We start from the raw sequence: 26449 nt of genomic DNA, 5'->3' as shown, positions 1-26449 counted from the left end.
AAACTTATTTTGATAATATACAATATATATATTTGTACTAAACTACTAATTATACAAAAAGTGATACGCACATATATCAATTAACAATTACTTTCGCTAATATCTCTCTGGAATTGTAATGGTGAATTTTAACAATATTAATTAAACAACTATATGTACACCTTTTTATGTTTTTATTTTTATATTAATATTATATGTTAACATATATTAATTATATTTTTTTTTTACTTTTATGTATTTTATTTAATTTTTTTAATATATTACTAACATTACTACTATCGTTTTATTACTTTTTTATATCTAACTAATATATTAATAATATTACTAACTTTTTATTATTTCTTTTTTATATTTAAAATAATGATAATATTACTAATTAAGTTTTTTTTCTTTTTTTTCTAACCTTTTATTATTTCTTTTTTATATTTAAAATAATGATAATATTACTAATTAAATTTCTTTTTTTTTTGTTTATATTTTGCTAATATTATTTTTTTTACAAATAGTATATTATTTTATACTAGTTTTTTATTTATATTATTTATAAAAAATATTTGTATATTTAATATTATTTAATAAAAATTTTATTGATTATAAATGCATTTTAAATTCTGTTTGCAAATATAAAATATACGATTTAATTGAATAATATATACTATTTATCAGTACAAAATATGCAGTTTAAACTGGAAAAGAGTACTGTTTATCAGTATAAAATATACGGTTTATCCTGGAAAAGTATACTGTTCACAATATAAAATATAAAACAATATACTGTTTACAAGTATAAAACATACGGTTTTTCTACTGTTTACAAGTATAAAACATACGGGTAAAACTGGAAAATATACTGTATGCAAACCGTATATATGATACAGTGTGCAGAATACCGAATATATACAGTATGTGAAAATACTGTAATCATACGGTAATAATACTATAAATATACTGTTCGCAAAATACGAAAATACAGTATACTAACCGTATATATATTTTTTATAGGGTAATAAATGTTTTTATATAAAAAACTAAAAACCCCGCTTCTTCTTTTCTTTAGAAATACTTGCTTTTTCATTTTCAAAGTTCAGCTGAAATCTACAAAAAAAAGAAGTAAAAGAACATTATTAAATGTTTTTATATGTAAAATCTCCAAATTCCCTTTACCTGTTTTCATTTCTAAAGTTTGGGCCAAAATCTATAAAAAAAAAAAGAAGTAAAAGAATATTATTAAATGTTCTTATATGAAAAAACCAAAAACTTTCACTTCTAACATTTACTTCAAATTTCAGATTGAAAATCTAAAAAAAAAATATTGAGCAATTTTTTATTGTGATTTACTGATTTACCATAATTAAATGTAGAAATTCGGTATTAGCCAATAATGGATGATATGAAATATTGTTCTATCAGATTTCCTTCCATTTGCATGTTCTAAAATAAAGATGTATTCACAATTACAATTCTACAATTCTAATTGATAACTATTTGTAATAAAAAATGTTGCAAAACATTTTTTTATTTTTTTATTTAACAAAAAAAAACTGTTTCATAACAGTTTTAAATCGTTTCAATAAAAATGGTGCAAATCATTTTTTAATGGTGCAAATCATTTTTTAATAGTGCAAATCATTTTTTAATGGTGCAAATCATTTTTTAATGATGCAAATTGTTTTTTATTTTTAATTTAATGAAAAAATCATTTCATAATGGTTTTAAATTATTTTCAATAAAAAATGGTGCAAACTGTTTTTTATTTTTTAATTTAACGAAAAAAACCATTTTGCAACAGTTTCAAATTATACCAATACTAGATTTACATTTGTAATAATTATAGCTGATTGCAAAATTGTAAGACCACCCTATGATTTTTTAATTTGAAAATTTAATATTTTGAATTTTTCAAAGACTAGTAAAAAATTAAGTTAAAAACTTGTTTATAAAAATATATCATATGATTCAATATAAATAAATTACTTTAAAATCTATATTAATTTTAAGGAGTTAAAGTTATTACCAAATAGCATATCCGCCAATTTGCAGAATTTGCCAATCATCAATTATATGGCGCAATACTGATTAAAATCGATCAAAACCCATTCTTATGTAAGAAAAAATGTTAAAAATATATAAAAAAAACTTTAAGACTTCTTCTAAAATATTTACCTCTTTAACCCGAAACCAGTAGAAGGAGTTTCTAGAAAAAAAGGAAAAAAAATATTATAAAGTTAGTTTATTAAAAAAAAAGAAAAACTTTACAAAAATCCAGAATATTTAATGATTTAACGAAAAAAAATTAACTGAAAAATAATTAATAATAAATATCAAATAAATTATAATTAAACAACTAATCAATATATAATTTAATTTTGCTAAATCATCGTTATTAATATTTAGAGTTATTTTTTTATTAAAAGATTTTTTTGAATAATTTTGCTTTCTAAATAATTTTTTTTTAAATTATAAAAAAAATAAATAAAAAAACAGTTTCAAGTTGTGTCTAATGTAATATAATTACTAATATACTTGCAAAAATTCTCAACTTACTTGATGTAAAAACTGGTTGAAAAGTTAATGGGGAAGTTGATGGGGAGTTTAATAGGGAGTTTACGAAAGAAAAAAATTTTTTTAATGCAACTTTTTATTGAAGTAATTTCTTGATATCTGTCATATGATCATGTAGTACAAGTGTGATTATTTTTGCAAAACTTAATTTACCTAATTTTTATTAAATTATTGTTAAATTCCTTAATTTAGACGAATTTTGTTAATTTCGCAGATTGGTGGATATGGGTATTTAAACTTGCTTTTTTACTAATTCTTGAAAAATTCAAAATATCAAATTTTCAAATTGAAAATCATAGGATGGTTGTATAATTTTGCAATCAGCTGTAATAAAATGATTTTTTAATTAAAAAAACATTTGTTTTTTAATCAATTTGACCTGTTTAATTTAACTGACCCAAAATATTATATTAGATCAAATGGATCAATGAGTAAGATGGGTTATTAACTTGACATGATCTGATTTTTTTTCAGGTTAGATAAGACAGATTTTCTGACCTGACCTGACCTATTCAGAATACTAATTGCTCTTTAACTACTGACTTGTAAAACCTGTAGCAGAATGGAATATATTGGAATTATATGTGCATATGGGGATGCCTGTAGCAAAAGGATGGGATGGGATAATTCCGTAATTTTAAAAAAGTTGCAATTTAAATCACATAATAAATTTGGCAGATCATCACTTAATTGTGAAATAAATTGACTTTCAGTCCTTTTTTTTTTATCTAAAACTAAATTTTACAAGCAATTTACAGTCAAAGCTCGTTATAGTGAATCTCGTTATAGTGAACATTAAATAAAATCGCGTTATAGTGACCTATTGATTTTTTTCCTTATAATTAATTTCTCTCGATATAGTGAATTTTCTTAATAAATCTCGTTATAGTGAAAAAAAGGGAAAAAATTACATAGTAGAACGGAAAGTTCACTATAACGAGCTTTGACTGTACTAAGAGTATTGATTTTCTTTTAATAAATTTATGTTGCTTATTAATTCTATAAAAGTAAAATGCAAATAATAAGAAAATTTCAAAATTAAACTTTTTTACTAATATATTATTAATAAAAAACCATATTTTCTTAATAATTAGACCAATAAACATATAATTATAATAAAATCTCAAATTTGAATTTTTTGGCCTATCCTTCCTTTTGCTATGGACGTCCCCATATATTGATAATTAAATGAAGCAATTCTCACAATCAAATACAGTATGTGCCATATTCTTTATTTACAATTACAATAGATAATAGCAGCAATATAGTAAAATCTGCACAATTACTAATTCCTAGGTTGATTATAATCGAGAAAAGTCTTTTACCAGTAGAGAAGAGCAAAGTATTCAAAGCAAACAGAAAAACATCTAGAAATTCTGAATCAAATTATTAGTGAAGTAAATGATATAAATTCCTCTATGAAAAGTCTTTATACTTAAAATATACTTAAAATTTTATTAAAATATACTTAAAATAAGTATCAATTTTAATTCACGATATACTTATAATATATCTAAATCAGTGTTGTCATGGGACACAGACACGGACATGAGACAGCCGGGACCAGACAGTCCCTGTCCGTATCCTGCACTTTTTATGTCCTGGACATATCACAGATATTATATATAAATCACATGATTATTTTATTTTACGATTTAAATAAAAGTTTACGTTTAGAATAATGATTATTGATTAATAATTAGTATATTTATGTTTAAACGTAAAATCCATTTATTATTTTGCAAAATTAACATCAGAGATACAGCAAATTTACATCAATTATTAGAATGGTAAGTTTACATCTATATTATTAAAGAGTGTTAACAAATCCCATTTAGCACTAGTATCATTAGCGGGATGAGTAACATCACCTATTTGTGTATTACTTTGTTCTTCAGTTTCTTCATCAAGCTCAGCATTTTTCTCTTCCTCTAGCATTTCAGCCCAACCTTGAAGATATTCACCAAAATCATTTTCTAGCCGGGGTTCAGTGATTTTATCATCTGAATCATCTTCTATTGGTTCAAAATTAGTTTCTAAATTAGCAGCTGGACTATTATCTCTAACATTTTCTGAACCATTTATATTATTAAAATGTTGATTAATATCAGTTTCATTTACATTATTAATATCTAATGTTTGTTCAATAGATGGTGGATTATTATGAAGACGGTGGCCATATGTAATTTCAGCTCTTAATTTGCTCATTTGGAGAGCTTTATTAGATGACTATATATTAAAAAATTAATGTTAGAATATATATGTTTTTAACAAAATATGAATATAAAATATACCATTAATCTATTATGCTAATTTGTTTGTAAAAACCCCATGCAGCTCCAAAGCCTTTTTACAGAAGCTGATTTATGCATATACCAAAAATTCTACAAGCTACAAAACCCAATTCATTTGTAGAAACACTAATATAGCACCAATAATGCCAAATGTCATTATCAAATTGTCTATAAGATTCAAGATCAAATGGATATTTAGCTAGCCAGAAATCATCAAACTCACGGAGTATACATTTTGGTTTTTTTTCAGACCATGCACGATAATAATACATTAGCCACTTTCCAAATGCTGAATAATTGACACTAGAAATTGTATTATTAAATTGATTCATTCGGTACTCAGGATGTAATAAATAAGATAGTAAAAGGAGGGGTTGTTCCCAATCTTTCCAACGTTTTTCCAATCGTCCAATAATTCGTTTAGCAAGTGTATCATCTGAATAATTCAACCAAAATTGAACCAAAAATTCATACTATGTACTACCTGAAATAAACGTGCCTTATCACATTGTAGTAAATTAAGCAATTTGCAATATGGATCAAGAATTTCATTAATAAGCGTAATTTGATCCCAGAATGTAGAAGAGTCAATAATCTCAAATATTTCACGTGGTAAAGTTGGTGTTTCTCCTTGCTGATGACGTGTTTCAACAATTGGTGGTTTGAAATTGATAGCTAGAATCTAATAAAAAAATTAGAATTAAGTTTATATTTATTGCTAATTTTTAATAAATGATTAAATTATTTAAATATGCTTACTTGTAATGCTTGTTGAGTTTTTAAAAGACTAACACACATATTATAAAGACTATTCCATCGTGTCTCTCCTGGAACAGATATTGCAATATGTTTTTTATATGTTTCATATTGCTGATTTTGTAAATGTCCAATAAAGAATTTATGATTTGAATTGTTAAAATAAGTAGCAAGCCGGATACCACGATCAACAGTAATCTTAAATTCAGTAGATTCTTTGAAAATTTCGCCCACACAAAGGTTAATCTGATGGGCAAAACATGGTAAAAATATTATTGACCTATTCGAAATTCTCATCCGGTGTCTTATATAATATAATATAAAAGATATGTAAATCTTTAAATATTTAAATAAATTAAATCAAATAATAAAAAAATACAATACTGAGCTGCAGCATATGCAGATGCACTATCAGTAACTATAGCGCAAACAGTAATTTCTTTATTTTTTAACTCAGTAAGCATTGCTTCAGTTTTATTTATTACTGCAGCATTATTTTCACGTTCAGATGTGATATCAACTGCTTTCCTAACATAAGGCTTTCCTTCAGAAGATAATATAACTGTTCCTAACAATTGCTCATTCTTTACATTGGTCCATCCATCAAAAGTTAAAGTCACACCAACAGGATCTTCTTTAAGTGCAGTTTCCATAGCTTTATCTGCATCAGTTACAACTTGTTTTAAAATATCACCCCCAAGAACATGGTGATCAGGTAGTTTAAGAAAAGGATTTAAAAAATCGAATAACTCCTTAGCTTCAGGCCATGATAATGCCCATCCACAGGAGACCGTAAGTTGAAGTAGTAACATGTTAAACTTTTTTAAATCTTCTTTAGATAAGGATCGCACAATATAATTATCCATAGGCCCATAACATGATGAACGGTTAATCACTGCTACTTTATGAAAAGAACTTGATGCCAGAGAAACTTGAGAGGATGTAGAGTCTGGAATTAAAATAAATATACATGTTATGAAATATTATTTAATAATCTATTGAATTTTTTAAAATATTTACATGTTCTCTTTTGAGGAATTATATTCGTAATAACATTATTGTTATTAGTTTGTAGTAATTCAAATACTTCTTTTCATTGCTCTTCATTTGTTTGGGCAAAAAAATTAGTACATTTCTTAAAATGTTGAACTATTCGATCTTTTTTATTTGGAAACCATGTTTTTTGCCCTTTCTCCTCTCCCAACTCTTCTATACAAGGTTTACAAAAAGTTTTGAGGTTGCTTTTGTTAACTTTAATATCAGTTCTAATAATATATGGAGCTAACAATGTGGCATAATGAAAATTTTTTGTGGAAATTTTTATTGTGGCTTAGATACGGACATCCCGGACTGGCCGGACATATAAAATTGTTCTGGACAATTTGGAAATATGCTTGGACACTGTCCGTATGACAAGTGATGATTGGGACATTTTCTGGGACATGGACAATGGACACGGGACACAGACATTATTGTCTAAGCAAAATGCTGCGGACTAGTGTTGTTAAGTACAAGCCGCATCGAACCGGGCTGAGCCGGGCTGATGGGGTTGATTCGGTTCGGCTTCAAGCTTGAAGTCGAATCGGTTTGGTTTGACTTTAAGGAATTCAAGTCGCGGTCCGGTTCGACTTGACTGCGGCGGGCCGATGAAGTTGATGGAGTCGATAGTCACTTGATCGCTGATCTCCGCCTGATCGGTGATTATTTTTTTAAGCCACATTTTTTTTTTCAAGTATCCAAGCGTCCAAGGCTCCAAGCCAAAGTGGTGAAGGCGGAACGCTTAAGTGTTTTGCTTAACCCCTAACTTTCAACAATTTTCAACGAAGTCAAGAGCCAAGACCGTTCTACGCGTTCCTAAAAGAAATATAGCAAAAAAAAACAATAAGGTTAATGTTTATCTTAAATAATGAAAACAAAAGAAAAAAAAAGAAATAACTTACCTAAATTCTGGAGTTTCTAGGCAAATTTCGATCAAAAGAAACCATTCTGAGCGTTCCGGACGTTCTTAAAAAGAAAAATACAAAAGGAAAGATTAGTATTTAACTATTTATCTTAAATAATGAAAATAAAAGAAAAAAAAGAATTAACTTACCTAAATTCCGGAGTTTCTAGGCGAATTTCGATCAAAAGAAACTATTCTGAGCGTTTCGGACGTTCCTAAAAAGAAAAATACAAAAAAAAAACGAAAAGAGAAGGTTAGTAGAGATTTAAAAAGTGAAATGACTGAAATCAAAAATAGAAGAAACTTTGATTATCTAATTTCAAAATTCAAATTTTCAGAATCCAGAAAAATCTAACCCATTCCAATTTTTCATTATGAGTGATAATCTAGAAAAGGATAATGATCGTGAAAATGAAAGGGATTTGACAATTGGGGATTGTATATTAGAACCAATTGTTCAAATAATTAATGATGATGATTATATGCAGGAGATGCAGGAAGAAAGGACTGATGAAGAGGTTTCGCTACATTCATTAGAAAAGAAACTGAAGAATATACCTCCAACTCGTGCACCAAGCACAGTTTGAAAAAATTTGTGATGAAAATGGTAATCGTATAAGTATTAAATGTAATTATTGTAATCATCAAAATCTTCTACAACTACTACTCTCAATGATCATTGGGAAAAAAAGCATTCAAAGGTTCAACCTGGAGGAGCAGGATCAATTGAAGTTGCATTTAGTAGGGCTCAAACAACATATGCAAAATTACAAGGGAAAGAATATTTAGATATTTTAAATAATCTTATAAATTGGGTGATTGCAGATTGCCAGCCATTTAGAGTTGTTGATAATCTCCATTTTAAAAAATTTATTACAAGCCTTAATCCTAGATTTCAAATTTTTTCAAGACAAACTCTTCGTAAAAAAATTGGTGAAAAATATGGTCAATATAAAAAAGATATTATAAAATTATTTCAGGTAAGTTTATTTTATGATGGATTATTTAAAATTATTATCATTACTTAAATTGTTTAATTATTTAGGAAAATGATTCAAAAATTTCATTTACATCTGATATGTGGACATCTGATACTGGTGCTCCATATATGGTCCTTACTGCACATTGGATTGATGATAAATGGGATTTGAAACATACAGTAATTGCTTTTCAAAGATTTCCTCACCCTCACACTGGTGAACAAATTAAAGAAGCAACTTTGAAAATTTTTCAAGAATTTTCTATTACAACAAAAGCCTCGACAATTACTATTGATAATGGAGCTAATCAAGTTGCAGGAATGAATTTACTTTCTACAAACCTTTCAAGTGAATTGCAAGTAAATTTCAATATAATTAGGTGTGGTGCTCATACAGTTGCTCTTGTAGTAAATGCTGGATTAAAAAAATTACAACCTGTTATTGATAAGGTAAGAGCTTTTGTTGTAGAAATAAGAAGATCACCAAAAAAAAAACAAGAATTGTTAGATTTGGCAGAGAAATTGCAAGTCAATTATAAGAAATTAATACGTGATGTCAGAACCAGATGGAATAGCACATATTCTATGTTGGAATCTTTTCTTACAAACAAATTAATAATTACTTCTGTATTATCCTTAAATAAAGATTTTGTTAAATTGGATCTATCAGAAAGTGAATGGAAGGAAATTGAACATTTTTGCAGTTTTTTAAAGCCATTTTTTGATTTTACAGAAGTAATGTCTGGATCCAATTATCCTACTCTTAGAACATTATTACTTCTTTTGGATCATTTGTCTGATCATATAACAACAACTATATATAAAACCAAAATAAAATGGGTAAAAGAAGTTGCTCAAGAAATGAATGACAAATTTAATTCTATATCAGGAAATCTTTATAATACAAGTGCTTATTTGGCTTTAGTATTAGATCCTCGCTATAAGACACAAATACTTCCTGATAATATTAATGAAGAAGACTTAAAACAGATGCTTATAGATAAATTTAATAATTATCAAGATTTGGAAAAACTATTTGATGAAGATAATAATGATACTTTAGAAGGAAATAAAAGAAAATCTATTGGACTTTTAGATCATATGCTTCAAAAAAAGAAAAAATCCAATAATTCACAATCACGTAATGAGATTAATGAATATTTAATAATTCCATTAGAACCTTCAAATATTAATCCCTGTGAATGGTGGAGAAATCACAAGTTACATTATCCACTTTTATCCAAAATTGCACGTGATTATATAGGTATACCTTCTACATCTGTCCCAAGTGAACAAGCTTTTTCCAAATCTGGTGAATTGATTAATAAAAGAAGAAATAGGTTGGGAGATAGTGCAATTGAAGCATGTATGTGTTTGAATTCATGGATACAACTATTTAGTTGAATTTATATTTTATAAAATTAATAAATAAAGTTTAAATTTTAAATATAAAAATAAATTTAAAGTGTTTTTATTATTTAGTTATAAATTTATTGATTTATTTGATTATATCGATTCCATCAACTCCATCAACCCCATCGGCCCGCCATCGACTCCATCGACTCCATCGATTCCATCAGCCCGCCATCGACTTTACGGTTTGGTTCGACTTATAACTTCAAGTCGATTCGGTTCGGCTTGGTTCGGCTTGACTTTTTATCAGCGTGGCTTGACTTTAGCTTCAAGTCGGACCGAACCGGGCCGATAACAACACTACTGCAGACAGTGTCCATGTACAACACTGCCTAAAATATGCCTAAAATACTCTTAAAATATACTTTTAATGTATTTGTTTTTGCCCAAGTACTTAAATTATACTTAAAATATACTTAAATTGAATTTTAAGCACATTTTAAGAATATTTTAAACATGTATTAAATTTTAGTTTAAGTATATTTTAAGTATAATTTAAGTACTTGGGCAAAAAAAACAAGTACATTAAAAGTATATTTTAAGAGTATTTTAGGCATATTCTAGGTATATTATAAGTATATCGTGAATTAAAATTGATATTTATTTTAAGTATATTTTAATAAAATTTTAAATATATTTTATTTTCATAGGGTTCCTGATCTTTAACAAATAATGATGATTTTTTATATTTTAATGAAAATTACAGTTCCTGGTGAAAAGAATGGTGGTGTGAATATCATTTGTATTTTCCTATTTAAATTAAAACTTGTATATTTATTTTATTTTATTTTTATAAGAGTAGTCAGAAACAACCAATACAAATTAAAGACAATCAATACGTAAATACGAAAGGCTAAAATATGAGTAATTGGGTCGTTAAGGAACATCCAGTGCTAGAAGCTTAAATTTCTTGCCATCAGACCTCACTCTTGAATAAAGAGTAGAGCTATACCTAGGTAAAACTACCCGCCTAGTTTAACCCATACACATTGGGTAAAAATAAAGGAATCAACTGAGGCAAGCCTCTCTATAGCCTATGGGTGTATAAAGCGAAATAAAATATAAAAAAATTCTGCAGCTAAAAATGCTCTATATTCTAATTAGAAAAATACCGTATTTTGTGGGCCACAATACCCCTATGCACAGTACCCTACAAAAAAGAACTCCCATTTTCTACCAATTTTATTATTTAAAATAATTTAATAAATACCTAGGTATTACAGTCAAACCTTGATATAGCGAACCCTTAATATAATGAATTTTTCAGACAACTATAATAAATTTCCCCTTGCTATAATGAATTAACCAATCAAATCTCTTAAAATCTTCACTATAGCCCTATAGCGAAGTTGAGGTCTGGAACCTAGGGTTTATTATAACAAGGGTTGACTGTACTCATGATAAATACCCATATCTACTAATAATAAAAACTCATGCAATGGTGGGGGTATAAGCAGTATTGTACATTTTTGATGTCTGCAGTTTTTTTTGGTTGTCCCAGACATGTCTGCGCTCTGTCCGTACTCTTCTGTAACTTAAAAAACTCTACAAAAATTATATATATTTATGCATAATTGGATGCTAAACATTTTTGCTACCAGACATTGTCCCATGACAACACTGGGTATAAGGTCAAAACCTCTGAAATCTGTATCATACCCAGGGTACTATAAATAGGAATGAGACTAATTTAATTTTTGTAATAAAGTTAAAATCTCTGCTAAAACCTCATTGTTACCTTTATTACCACCCTTACTCTTTGAGGATTTCTTTGCCTTCTTTTGAGAATTCAGGTTCTTCAACTGGTTATCATTTTTAGCGGCTTTGATCAAGGACTTCTTATCCTTCTTTTTAGGCTAATTACTAATCGAATTATGTCCAGTATTCCCAGACTTCTTATTCAGAGTATTTTTAGCCTTCAGCTTGTGCTGTTTCTTCAAGGTAGAAATAGAGTATTGACACCATTTCAACTCCTTATCTAAAGCAAGGAAAACTTGAAGAGTATCTAAAGCCTTGAGCGTGGCCTCCCAATTCTCGAAATAGCCTACAAGTTTTCTCTTTCCTTTACTTGTTGTTAGCACTGCACGTCATTAAAAATGTTGTTGGTTTACGGTCATTTCACAAGGTAGCCATCATCATTTCTTCCAGAATATCATGAATAACATCTCACGTTGTTTTCTTTCTCATAGAGTCCAACTTGCGGGAAACCATCTCACCAGTATACCTCCCAGGTCAGTCGTCCAGAACCTATTAAATTGGGGAAGGGTAAATGAGTTCAAAACTATTTTGACTCTAAGGGTCTGGTATTCCATTTAACTGACAACTTAATAGTATGACCTATAACGTTAATTCTCCTAAGATTTTCTCAATGTTTCAGGTATATGGAATATCATATACAATTATGTCTCTGACTTGCTCTCGCTCGCCTTCAACTTCTTTGTATCCAGTTAAATTCTTCTCCTTATGAGGTTTTGGCTGATATTTGTGCACCAGGATTTGCCGTTATTGATTGGTTCTTGACTAGTTTATCATCTGTAATACGCGCCTTTTATTTATCTTGTTTCTGGAAAGTTTTGGGTGTCACAGTTTAATTAACAGGGGTCATTTCCACATCTGGCAGTATTGGAGGCGTTTCAAGTACTGGATTTGGTGTAGTTTTTGTATTTGATGAGCTAATAGATGCAAACAATTTGAGTAGGACCCTGAAAACTTCATATAAAGGTTACCGGTAAACTGGATAAAGTTATTATAAAAATCAAAAATTGTTATTGCTTATGTCGGGTAATTTTATTATAAACACGATTTAGGTTTTTTGTTAAATTGGGTAAGGGCCAGATTGTTATTATATAAAATGGGTAATGATCTTATGATTTATTTTTTGGTCGTTACTATAGTGGGTAACGATTATATATATATTTTTAAGGGGGTATTTTATATATATCATATAAATGTTAAAAATGATCGAAAATTTTTTTTTTTCATATCCTAGAAAATCAAAATCATCAGAATCATATTCATTATCGGGTAAAAATATTCTAAACTTGGAAAAGTAGAACTATTTTTGGAACTTTCGGCTTGCATTTTTTAAAATAAAATCAAAAATTTGTTAATTTCAAATTTTTCTGAAAAGAGAACTAACAATTAGTTTAGAAAATATTGGATTACCTCAATATATTAATGGTATATTTAATGAGTTTTTTATAGTAAATAATTTTATTCTATTATTTATTAGATTTTCATTATAGTCCTAAACATTTCTCGTGCAAATGTAACTGATAATAATCCATTAAGAGAAAACTGATTTATTTTATATATATATATCAAAGGAAAGTATATTTTTAGGAAAAATATTATCACTATATAGATCAATATCTATGCGATATGCTTATGTTTCTTTTTCTCAAAACATAAATTCTTTATTTTACATTTCAGTTGCTACATTTGTCAATACCAATGGCAACTTATTTTCTCAAATATGTAAATCTGGTGGTAATATATTTGCTTATATAACTCCAAAGCAAGTTATTTATCGTTTTGATAACAGTTGCTTGGATATAAATAATGTTGCAAGTTTACCTGGTCGTCTATGTTTGGAAGGAAATTCTTGGGAAATTTTTAATTTTTTTTCACAAAAACATGTAAATTAGTGTTATAGTAACAATATTTGGTTAATTTCTATAATAATTAATAATAAAATCAGGTTATAAAAACCAAAACAGGTTATTTTTATTTTGGGTAATACTTATAGGAAAGATTTAAGGTTACTAGTAAACTGGGTAACGTTATTAGTAAATTTTTGGCTTAACTTGGGTAAAGATTATAGTAAATTTTTAAATTTTGAAACAACCTATATATATAGTTTCCGGGGTCCTGATGGAGTGTAGGCGTGGGTAGCAAAATTATCCCACAACCTGGATGAAGCGTAAAGTGCTATAGAAAATATTAGTGAAAGGGTGGTAGGTTGTATATTCATTGTCTTCACCTGTATCATAAAGTTTTTTGGGTTTGCACACTCGCCAAACATCTCTACTAAAAGCTGAGCTTTGTTTATAGCTTGTGGACTCTTATCAAATAAAGTTTTTAGGAAACCATTTTTTACAAATGAACCGAGCTGAGCAAAACATGTCTTCATTATACAAGATAAACTTTAAAAAGTCTTCTGCATTATTAGGATTTATTTTACCCAAGTTTCCTATGTTCAACATTTTTATTTTACGTAAAAAATCTAAATAAAGTGAAAAAATTTAAAAAAAGTTCTTAAATTAAAACTTGTAATGCCCAATGGAATTTTAGAATACCATTTTAAAAAGCAATAAAAAAAATTTACGCCTATTTTACCTTCTAAAAAACAAAGAAGTTATAAATTTAATAGAAATCAGAGAATAATAATTTGCTACAAATTTTTTTAAAATACACAAAATCCTACATAATAATAAATTCCAAAAAAAAACTACTTACTTTTAACTTGTTATATTACATTACTACAGAGAAATACTACTGATAATTTTTACATTAAAATTGAATTTGGTATGAAAGTTTGAAATAAAAAGTTTAAACTTCATTTTCTCATCAACCAAAGCTTGTGTTAAAACAAAATTACAATTATTAGATTCCTTGCAATTACGAGATTTAAATAATGGGATTTTGTTATATTATTAAGCTTTTATATTGTTTTTGGAAAATGATTATTTTTATGCAACATAAAAATTCATCATACTCACTATTATACTTGAACTATCACATTATACAGATACCACACAGGAATTTTAAGGTCACCATTTGAACCACACATAGTCAAAAGGAATCCAATGGTAATAATTTTGTCTCAATCTGACCTCTAGATGGTAAGAAAGTTAAGAAAATATTAAAATATCATAATAAAAGAATGTTAGTTAAGAGTGCAAATAGTACACAATATTAAATTGAAGCATTTATTGACACAGAAGATGATCATATATTTCTGTTACTCTTTCAGAAAATAAAAAAAAATTCACATTTTACTATAAATTGCATTTGTAATATCAAAAAAACTGACTGCCATTCTTTTCACTGGGGTCTTATACTATATTTTAAAAACCATTTTTTTTAACAAAAATCATTTATTGAATATTTTTACAAATATTTATTACTAAATTTAATTTTGGTAACTTTTATTCATTTAACAAAAATCATTAATTTAACAAAAATAATAACAATAAATCATTTTATTCATTAATTAATAAATTCTAATGATAATTTTTTTAATTATTATAATTAATTAAAAATCTATATTAAATAGAATTTTTAAGAAAATAATTAATACCTTCAAGTTATTACTGATGTGAAAACTTGTTGGAATTCATTGTATCTTGCCTGGAAGTGATTAATTGTAATAAAGGATTTTATTAATATTATAATAACAGCATTTTGTATTGATTCAGATAAACAAACAAAAAAGTTGGAAAACAGCTCAAAGATATTAATTTACCGAAGATGAGTGGAATGCAATAAGTGAGTTGATTTCAATTCTTGAACCTTTTCTAATGCAACTGAATTATTAGGTGGTAGTCAATATGCAATTGTAAGTTTTATGTATCCTGCAATTAATGTAATAACAAAAAGGTGTAAAACCAAGTAATTTTAATTCTAATTGTAGATTTTACTGAACCAAATATAGCATTTAATGATGATGTTAAATACGAAGATTTAGAAAATGGAGATATTGCTAATAATCAATCAAAATAATGTAAGATCAAGATTAATACATCACAAGATTGTAAAAATTTAATTTTAAAAGTCAAAAATGCTTTATATGAATCCAACATTATTAGATCCTTATTGCAAATCCTTATTTTTTGTTTTTCCAGAACTTCACAGTTATATTCATTTGAAATTAAGATCAATTTATAATGAAATAAAATTAGAATATAGCAAACAGGAAAAGGATGGTTATGAAGAATATTAATTTTGTTAAAGATGGCAAATACTTGGCAATTCCTGCATCTTCCACACCAAGTGAAAGACTATTTAGTAATGCTGAAAATCTTATGATAATCAACATACCAGTGTTTTACCTTCAACATTTGAATACCTTTTTTTAAAATAAAATTGGAATTTGGTTAGATCTATATTTGCCAATTATAACTTTTTTTTAATTTAAAATTTATTTATTATTGAAAAAATGGAAGAGATATGCTTATACTGATGATTAAAATATATTTAGCATGTATTTGAATACATAAAAATTTGTGTATACAATTATTACAATAAAATAAAAATAAAGAAATTATTTGTCACTGAAAAAAATTATAAAAATTATTAACTATTAAGGTTAAAAACAGATTTTTTAATTGGGTTAAGATATTTGTCAAATGGATATGTGTGATATCATAATATAAAATGATTTCATTATTATTTTGTTATTTATCATGATACATCATAATTTATTTACAGATTATCTATATAATATATTATCTTTACACAGCTACTTTTTTCTTTTTTTCTGCTCCCTATCAGTCCTACAATCATCCAATAAAATCCTGCCTTCCCTGATCTTGATAATCATACTTATTGATTCACTTTAGCTATTCATCTGGACACTTTACGTATATAAAAATCACAGACTGATCACTTTTTCCAAAAAGAAAAATTTACTAGCTTTATTACTTATTTATTATATTAATTGTTATTTCGCTGGTTTTTTTAATGCTGAATAAATACAGCTAGTAATTTATGCATACTAATAATTATTCCCTGAATTCTTCAGGTTCAGTAAATCATGCATCTGGAATAAAATAGATACAAAATTAAGTAAAATAGCAATACAGCACATATTGACAAAATTTTATATGTACCTAGACGTGCCATTTCATATACAACTCCATCATTCTCTACAAACCATGCAAACTTATTATTTCTGATGTCCGCCTCTTTTGAAGAATTATTGTAAAGTGGCTATAGCATTTGAAGCATATCATCCCATTGAAATAAGCGTCCAAAACAGTCCATAAAAGCCATTCCATAATCAAGCTCTCCAATTATTATTATATGATTAAATCCAAATTCTGCAACCTGCTTAATATAGCTAACAAGTTCTCTTGGATTGCAGCTATCAGTAGGAAGCTTATAGCCATAACTAGATGCAACTTGATAGCAGACTTGTTCATTTGAAAATGTTTCTACTACTATGAGTATATCTTTGCAATCTCATTGCAAAACATCATTTTCGATACTTTATGATGCCAGACACATAGATCCTTGATTTTCAATTTGTCTCCCAGATTCATAGGTAGGGCAAGGATGTGTGTGAACAAGACGGCAGGCTTCTCTTAGGAGTTCATTTCTCCATGTAACACTTCCCATGATGCCAACTCTGCGCAATTTCCCAAAAGATGACTGCAATCCATTGATTCTTTAAGAGTTAGGACAATTTTCAAAGCCCATTGCAATATTTGCATCTTTTTCCTTCTCGATTTTATTGTTTTCTTCTGTGTTTGTGTTAATCTGCAACGGATTAAAGCACTGAACATATATCTCATTATCTTTTTTCTTTCTTGAGAGCATTCCCATATCAGGTTCACATTTTGAGAGTGGTGCATTTCCATTGGTTCCATCATCATTATGATCTTCACTAGCTGTTCCAGACTTTTTGAAAGATATGTAATTTTCTCTTTGTCCATTAATATCACAAAAGTTTTTTGAGTGTAAAAGGTCTAGAGAAGTGATGTAACATCCCAAATGGTTATAACTAAAGTTATTTGAAAGCTTAGAAGGTCTACCATTTTCCCTGTAGGGCCATTCAGAATTACTAACTTCTGATACCTATAGAATGTACTTTGCATTTAATAAAGAGCAGAATGACTTTTTTACACCTAAAGAAATCAATAAATACTTGAAAGGGTAAGGGCAATAACAGATATTACCTAATATCAGTTTATTATAAGAGCTTACCCCCCCTCCTCCAGGTAAGATATATTATATATGTAATTTCCTTATATAGTATATATGTAACCTAAGTTTTTCAATTACCTCCCTCCCCCTAAAATATTAGGTAATATCTGTACATTCCCTAAATGAAGTCTGCAATTAACATTCTCATCTATGGCTTATCTAATTTTTCAAACCACCAGTATTAATATTCTGACTGTTTGAGATTTTGAAGATATTGCACAAATGAGTGAATTATTTTTTAATACTAAAGTAAAAAACCCTTGGTTAATTCTTCTATAAATAGATGAAAGAAAAAAGTTAAGATTATGTAATGGCATTTGTTTTTTGTGTGCCAGGTCCGTGGCGCATGCGCCACAGCCACAGTTAATTTGTCACGTGATCACAATACATTTCGTTGATTACAATATAAAATACAATACATTACATAAATTTTAAGAGTATAATTAAGAGTATATATAATTAAACGTATATTAAGGTAAAATTTTAAGAGTATAATTAAGAGTATAATTAAACGAATTATTTAAAAATACAAATTAAATAATAAGCACTTTAAGTGGTGAAATAAAAAATATAAAATTTTGGAAGTTAGACAATTAGTAGTATTATAAAAAACAAATTTCTATGAAATTGAGATCATGGCTCAATGGAGCAATCAAAAGTAAAAATATTAAAGGCAGAGAGATGAAGACTTACGTGAAAATAAAATAGACAACTGTCTAAGATGCTTTACAGCATATATGTTAATAAGATGGATTATTTTTTTTTAAAAAAAAAAACTTAATTTTTTTAAATTAGATTTTGACAAATCAAGCTATTAAAATTATTTTGAAAAAAAGAGGGTTTTTTGATGATATTCACATAATATCAGATATTCTTAAACTGATAAAAGAGGCAATTCTTATGCTTGAAAGAATGTATACTATATTGGCAGATTGTTATCTTTATCTCCTTAGAATGGCAACCTTTTTTAAACAAATACCAATAAATGATTACTGCTCATTAAAGAATTTTTGTATTAAAGTCTTCAATGAGAGGTAATATTCAAAATAATTTTAGTTAAGTAATCAAATTTCTTTAATAGATACAAAGAATTTAATGAAGATATTTACCATAAAGTCCCGAATATAAGCACCCTGAATATAAGCACCCAGATTTTTATATTACTTGAAAGTAAGCACTTTTGACCCACACTATAATAATTTTGGCCAATACTACAATATACCAAATACAAAAAAAGGTTGCTTATATTTGGGACTTTATGGTAATTATTAGCTTTCTCAAAGGAATAATTGTTAATAATTTAGTGTGTACTTTTTAAAAGTTTCTGAATCAAAATCAACACTATAATGCTTTTGGTTGACAAATTCTTGATCAGTAAACTGACAAAATTTATTGCCCTGACACATTTTTTTATCCTTTTTAATTGATATTCCACCAAAAAAGGAATGCTCCTTAATATTTGAAGAACTACCTGAACTATTTGTTGAATATTGAATCTTATCATAATAATAGAATTAAATATATATATTTGCTATCGATTCTTCGTTGTTTTAATATTTTTTAGATAAATTATTATTGCGTAAATATCTTTGATATTTTTGATGCATTATGTCATTAGTCCAGAGTGTAGTAAAGGACTATATATGTTCTAGTCATAGTGGTACAAAGTATCCTATTGTTCGCCTGCTTGATCTTTAAGTTAACGTTTAATTAGTTCTTATATTATACAATTGGTTAATTGAGTATGTGTTGATTTACTTACTTTAACCTGTATACTTTTGAACAAAAATAGAATTTAGAAAAAAAAAATTTATCAGTTGTATCAGTTTTTCATTCCACTTTTTATTCTGTATAATTCTAACAATACAAAATAAACCACACTATGAAATAAAAAAATATTTTTTTGGATTGTTTTTTTTTGTGTTATTGTGTTAGAAATTCTTTTGTTTTTTTGTGTTATTGTATAAATAAACACAACCTTTCCTCTTCGTCTTTCCTTTCTTGACTGTTTAAGACATAAATTGTTTAGATTTTGAACTCCAATATCAATATTAACTTTATCCAATGTCAGACTTTGACTTTTATGCACGGTTATTGATATTGGTAACTGAGTTCTACCCTGCAGTAGGGAGTGCTGGTGGACCCTGTTCTTTGAACAATATGTCTTCTACAACTCTGCTTTGGTCCATATATTTGAAGTTAGCATCACATGGCAGCCTTTTACCAGTAATATTTCCACTTCAAGTCCCTTTGCTATGTTCGTTTTGGCACATTTAGCTGTTCTTTCACTGCTATGTACTGCACAGATTTTTGTTATTGGCCAATTCAATCTCCTGAGCATTTTGATGTTGACTTTATATACTTTAGCCCATGTTGTATGTATAAACACAACATCCTGAAATCTGTCATGTTCAGCTCTATTTAAATTCTTTTTGAATCTACTTATGAGAATATTCCAATCATTTAACATGCTTTTCCCATCTTGTAATCTTAAAAGGATATCTCTAAATCCCTGTTGATCATTTTCTGATTGCCATTGAATAATATCCAGTTTGTACACTTCTTTGAATTGTCTGTATACTGCTATTACATTGCTTGATGATCTGGCATTAGTCACACTCAAAGCTCGTTATAGTGAATCTTGTTATAGTGAACATTAAGTAAAATCGCATTACAGTGACCTATTGATTTTTTTCTTTATAATTAATTTCTCTCAATATAGTGAAATTTTTTAATAAATCTCATTATAGTGAAAAAAAAGGGAAAAAATTACATAGTGGAAAGTGCATAGGTACATTAAGTACTGGAGCAAGTTGACAAAAGCCACCAAACAAGATTACTGATCGTCTGCCAAAAGGTTTGTTTTTGTTTTCCGAAAATGCTTCTCTTAGCCTCATGTCAATAAATCTCAGCATCCTTCGTCCTACTATGCTTTTTTCATCAATTATGAAATACCTTACGTCTTGTACCCTTTCTTGTAATTTTTTTGGACAGATGCCGTTAAATTTGTCCTTTTTGTTCTTTATTGGTATGGGAAAGGGTTGAATGAATGGTTGCTCCATTTGATGTTAAACACAGCTACTCCTGTTGGTGTGATCACAAGCACTTGTCTTTTCCTGCCAATGTGATTCTGGTTTACAGAGGGCGATCAAAATTATCCGGCCAGTTTATTTTGCTAAAATTTTGTAGATCATGATGTGTTAATGTAATATAAATAAACATATTTTTCGAAAATATGATATCACCTATTGTATAAATTTTATAAATTTTACAATTTTGTGTAAACAAACTTAAAAATCTTAAAAATATCATAATTCCGCCAATATTGGTCTGATAGACCTGTGCTTACCACCATTCGAATCGTCTCAATGAGACGGATCAAAAGAGCTATAAATCGTAAAATTTTAATCACAGGATCAGAAAATATTGTAGGCGACATTTAGGCTTTTAGAGCGTAATCATGTGATGAATATCGATCCTACAAATATTAAATTATTACCATTCAAATCCTCTCAGTGAGACGAATCTGATAAACCCAAAATTACAATATTTCAATCACTAGATCTCGAAATATCCTTAACATACAATTTTAAATTTTAAAATTCGCAAATTTCGCAAACTTGAAAAATTTCATAATTTACATAGTATTACACTTGAATAATACCTGTAATTAATATGCAATATTATGGTATAATACTTTTTCAACATTATGCTTGCATACCTTATTAAATTTTCTGATAAAACTACTTGAAAAGTACTATGTTAAAAATGCATTAAAAGGTATTACTCCAGAATATTATAAAAAATTTATCAATGGCATAACTAATTGAATTTGGAAGTTATTTTTGCAAATGGAGATAGAATTTATTATTAAAATTTTATCTAAATTAGTAAACAAAACCTAATGAATTTGTTTAACTTTAAATTTTTATTATTGCTATATTATATATATATAAGTTTTTCCAACTTGAAAAGTGGCTGGATAATTCTGATCGCCCTCTGTATATCTTGTGATCTCAGGTTGGCGTCCCTTTGTATGTACATGTTTGGACCCAGAATTCCGCCCATTGATCTCCATTACACAATCCTGATGGTTGAGGCAATATTCTAACTATGTTTTCTTTTTTGCATCTTACTCACTTCCCGTTTGTGTATTTGTGGGTTAGATATAGCCTATATAGTGAAAAATCTTCTAATTGATCATCCCGATCCCAATATTTTCTTAAGGGTAACCACCACACTTCAAATGATTGATGTATCTTCTTTGTCATTTCCCCTACTTCCTGTACCTTGAACGCACCTTGGAGCCTCCTCATTAAGATTTAATGATACGTTCTGTTGACTAGAATGATAAAGTGGTATGCCGAGAAGTAGGTGACATGTTTCTTGTGCCAATATCAGTCAGTGTGCATGTCCATTTTACATTGCCGATCATATTAAAAATTATTGTGTAACATTCGTTCAAGATATTCCATTAAAGACTTTCGTTCTAAGCCACAATATAATCGTTCTTCACCCTTGATAAACTTTTTTCAACAACATTTCTTCTATTAAAATAAGTAAAAGTTTGGCCCTCCCTGCTTTCCTGCGAAATTTTATCCTATCAGGAAATTTACCTATTTTTGACACTAAAGCCCGAGATTCTTTTGCTACCAACTTTTAAATCAAAAAAAAAGTACCCAACGAACTTAGTTTTTAGCAGTTCTTTTGACGTAACCACTTTAAGAAACCATATACAACAGGACTTTTTAACGAAAAATGGCATTTTTTTTATATATAATGAAACCTTGAAGACTTCTTCTATTAAAGACCAGGTTTATTTAAGGTAATATATAATAAATTATTTATGTTTATTGTTTTTATTACGTCTATGACGAGATATATATTGATAAATTCGATCCTTATCCCATTCATTTCCTAACAATTCCCTAACTTGTTCTATTTGTTCATCATTCGGATACTCAGAACAAGTCACTAATGGTTCTAAAAGACTCTTTTCTTCGGGTTTAGTTTCACGACGTGCTTGTCTTGGCTTTTTTATTAGCGGCCCATCTTTATCTATAATTACTACTTGAGGTATCAAATTAGTTGGCACCTGTTGATCAGAAATAGAATTTTCTGTATTTGAACTCGATGCCATTTTGTTTTTATTTTTTTTTGAATTTTGGTCATTAGGTTTCCATCTTGTAATTCCCAATTTTCTCCTTCCAACTTTATTACTTTTTTGTATTGAAATGACATCTTGTAGGAAAATTTCTTCTATTCTCAAAATTCCATCAGGAAAACAGTTTTCAAGACGTCTAATACTGTCTGCCGTAATATGATCAGGAGTAGTAGTACTCCATAAAGGATTTTGATAACGATTATAATCATCAGAATGTTCAAATGCTGACAAAAGTTCGTTTACTAGTTTCCACATGGCCGTTTTACGGTATCTACAGCTCTTTGTCCAATTGATCCACAAGGATCATTAAGATATTCTGATAATAAGATTCCTATACGATCTCGTTCACTCTGGGCGGCTTTGACTTGTAATTTTAATTTATTATCATCAACTACATTTCCGGTAATGTTCTGTTTGATAAACTTAACTCCGAAGGTTTCAAGGGATTCGTCAAATGCGAAGTAGTGACCCTTTCGTTTTTCATCATTATCAATTTTAACTGACGAAACACATTCCAATTTTTCTTCAAGTTTTGGGTATTGAGCCAGCATTCCAAGATATTGAGTAACTGATGACGAATAGTTTGATTTTCCTGCTGATGTAAATAAACCAGCAAAACAAGACAAAGCATTTTTCTGCAATTTATAATTGCCAACACGGATTCCTACACGATGTGCTTTGAAAATTGATGCCCATTTATAATAAAGATACCATATTCGTAAAATATTATTGGCACCACTATTTGAATCCATTATATTATATTTATTAAGGTTTGTTTTTTTCATATATATGCGAATAGATATAGTTACTGCACACCATATTAACTCTAAAACACGAACTGTAGAACGATAATCAACAATTTTGTCCAATTTATCCAAGAATTTGACTCCTGATACTTTTGCTAGGTCAAAAATTCCATAGCTCGAAAACAATACAATTAAAACTCCACACATATCCTTGGATGTGTGCCACTGGCCAAGAATAGGACGCAGTTTCGGCCATATTTTTCTCTGTTTTATTAGTCTTCTGAAGATTGCTTCATCAGCTACCACATCCAAGTAGTCATCCGGTCCTAAATTAAAGTCTTGTTTGTACATTTCTGTGGATTGAAATATTCCTTCGTCTGAATTTGGAATTCCTCCAGTTTCTAATATGACTATATTAGGTGCATCAGCTAAACAACCATGATCAACATTTTCAAGAATTTTTTGGTGAATAGCTGCCATATCAAAATCGGTATTGTAAAGAAGTTGTCCTTCAGAACTTGTTTGAAAATTTAAGAGATTATCAATAATATCGTCAAACTTATCCCATGTGTCTTTCATCAGATCATTCATGCCAAAAAGACCTGTTGGAGATGTTATATTTTTTTTATCATCTGCTCTTTCTTCCAAAGGAATTGGCATCCGCATTTGAAATGCCATTCGTAGCGTTGTATGAGAACTTTTGCGTGTGGTGTCAAAAATATTTCCGTATGTAAAAGATTTTTCTTTGAAATCAATATTATCTATAACCGCCAAATTCCATATATTTGGTCCTTTTATTAATCTTTCAGTTGGATTAACTTTATCCATTCGTTGTTTCTCTATTCGGCGTTCATTACTATCAGTATGACCACTTATATGAAGAGTAGATAAGAGTTGGCGAAATGAAAAAAAGAGGCGTGATTTTCGAGACATACTAGCCATTACCTGAGTAAACCAAACACCAAGATAAGGAAATGCCATACTTATTATAAGTGAAGCAAAAAATGTTACACATTTGGTAATATGTTCAACATCTAATTGTTTTACGTTGTTTTCGTTTTTTATTTAAATTTATTAATTTTTTTTTAAAAATTTCACCAATAAGCCCATCAAAAAAACCTCTTAGAAAATTTGGAAAACTTTCATAATATGCATTAAGAGAAATTGGTAATTGTATTTCTGATTTTTTATCTGTAACTATTTTACGCGAATTCCATACTTCATTTCCCAATTTTTCTCCAATTTCTTTCCATTTATCATCCGTCCAGTCTAATTTTGGTTGTGTAATATCCGTTATACGATTTATATTTAATAATAATTTTAAAAAAAAGTAACTGGGCAATTTAGGTAAAATTTCAATTAAAAATTTAATTGAATCATCAATATTATTTGTATTATTAAATTCATCAAGATTTAAATAACGTGTATTATCTTTAGAATTATAATATTCATACTTTAAGGGTGTTTCAGATGGAGTATATAAAAATTTTAAAGCTGGAACTAACATAGAAGCGAGAATTATTTCTTTTTTTTCTTCTGTTTCAGTATCTGCTACATACGTAAGCCACTGAGCCAATAATTTTAAACTTTTGGATGTATCTTCTTTATGCAATTTATGTTGTTCACAAGTTGTTTTTCGTTTGCCAGAACCAGGTCGACGGTTTAAATGCCCACCATAAGATTCATAACAATTATAACAAATATATCGAATTGTTGAAACATCATCAAAAATTCGCTGGGAGATACCTTGGCATTCGTGTACTGCATTACATGTATAGAGACCAACACATGGAATTTGGATATATTTTCCCCACATTTTCCATAAATGATCTTTACATCCAATTCCACGGCTAAAGAAATGAAAATTTTTAGAACACAATAAGCAACGTCGACGGCTAATTTCACTTTGTTCAGGATTCCGCAATTGTTTTATAAATGCATTATGATTTTTTTGATCATAATTAAAATGACTCATACACACCCCCAATGGTATTCCTTTTGACTGGTATTCTGATACTGCATTTTCATCTATTTGCCAAACTCCAACTAATTGGCATAAATTCCTAACATTTTTAGTTTGACAATTTATTATCTAAATAATCAATTAGAATACATGGTGAAAAATTTGTATACATGGCTGGATTAAGTCTATATACAGGTTCGTTTGCATCTTCAACAGGAGGTGGAGGAACTTCTTGGTCTTCATATGTACCAAATTCTTCTTCGTTTTCATCACTTGAATATTCCACAACTTCTTGTTCTAGTGCATTTTGCGCATTAATATAATTTTTTTCATTAAATTCAAATATTTCTAACTCAGAAAGTTCATCAAAAGAAGTGTCAAGATCTTCTTCAGTTTCTTCTGAAAATATTTCTTGACTACTATAATATAAAGGGGTTTTTTCTTCAAAAGTAATTTCATAAGTCTCCATATCAATAAATTAAAATTTATGCAAACTTTGACGTTAAGATTCTTTTAAACGAGGAACAATATTATATTAAAACGAACAATAATAATATTAACATACCTCGAACAATAAACCTAACCACTTTTTATCACATGATATGATGTAATATTTTGTTACAGACAAGTGGAAAGTTGTTGAATTTTGCGGTTTTCTATATGTTTTTGGATTTTTTACTATGATATGCAACATGCAGATT

At 28.2% G+C, this 26449-nt stretch overlaps 3 protein-coding genes across 3 annotated transcripts; all 3 read right to left on the bottom strand.

Annotated features, from left to right (window-relative positions):
* Positions 1-5301: 5301 nt before the first annotated feature.
* Positions 5302-6424, bottom strand: OCT59_021816 (uncharacterized protein; the record flags this gene model as incomplete). The annotated part of the gene is made up of 2 exons (XM_066146764.1): positions 5302-5531; positions 5992-6424. The coding sequence occupies 2 exons, from the start codon at positions 6422-6424 to the stop codon at positions 5302-5304; spliced, it is 663 nt and encodes a 220-aa protein (XP_066005870.1).
* A 10914-nt stretch (positions 6425-17338) lies between these two features.
* Positions 17339-17766, bottom strand: OCT59_021815 (uncharacterized protein; the record flags this gene model as incomplete). Its single annotated transcript, XM_066146763.1, has 2 exons — positions 17339-17672; positions 17738-17766. 2 exons carry the CDS (start codon positions 17764-17766, stop codon positions 17339-17341), a joined length of 363 nt encoding a protein of 120 aa, XP_066005869.1.
* A 4949-nt stretch (positions 17767-22715) lies between these two features.
* On the bottom strand, positions 22716-26217 carry OCT59_021814 (uncharacterized protein; the record flags this gene model as incomplete). The annotated part of the gene is made up of 4 exons (XM_066146762.1): positions 22716-23214; positions 23283-24819; positions 24905-25877; positions 25942-26217. 4 exons carry the CDS (start codon positions 26215-26217, stop codon positions 22716-22718), a joined length of 3285 nt encoding a protein of 1094 aa, XP_066005868.1.
* Positions 26218-26449: the final 232 nt, after the last annotated feature.

This window comes from Rhizophagus irregularis, chromosome 30, assembly GCF_026210795.1.
Source record: "Rhizophagus irregularis chromosome 30, complete sequence".
In the NCBI taxonomy this organism is placed as follows: Eukaryota; Fungi; Glomeromycota; class Glomeromycetes; order Glomerales; family Glomeraceae; genus Rhizophagus; species Rhizophagus irregularis.
The sequence above is the reverse complement of the archived record's forward strand: the minus strand, read 5'-3'. Positions and strand labels throughout refer to the sequence as shown.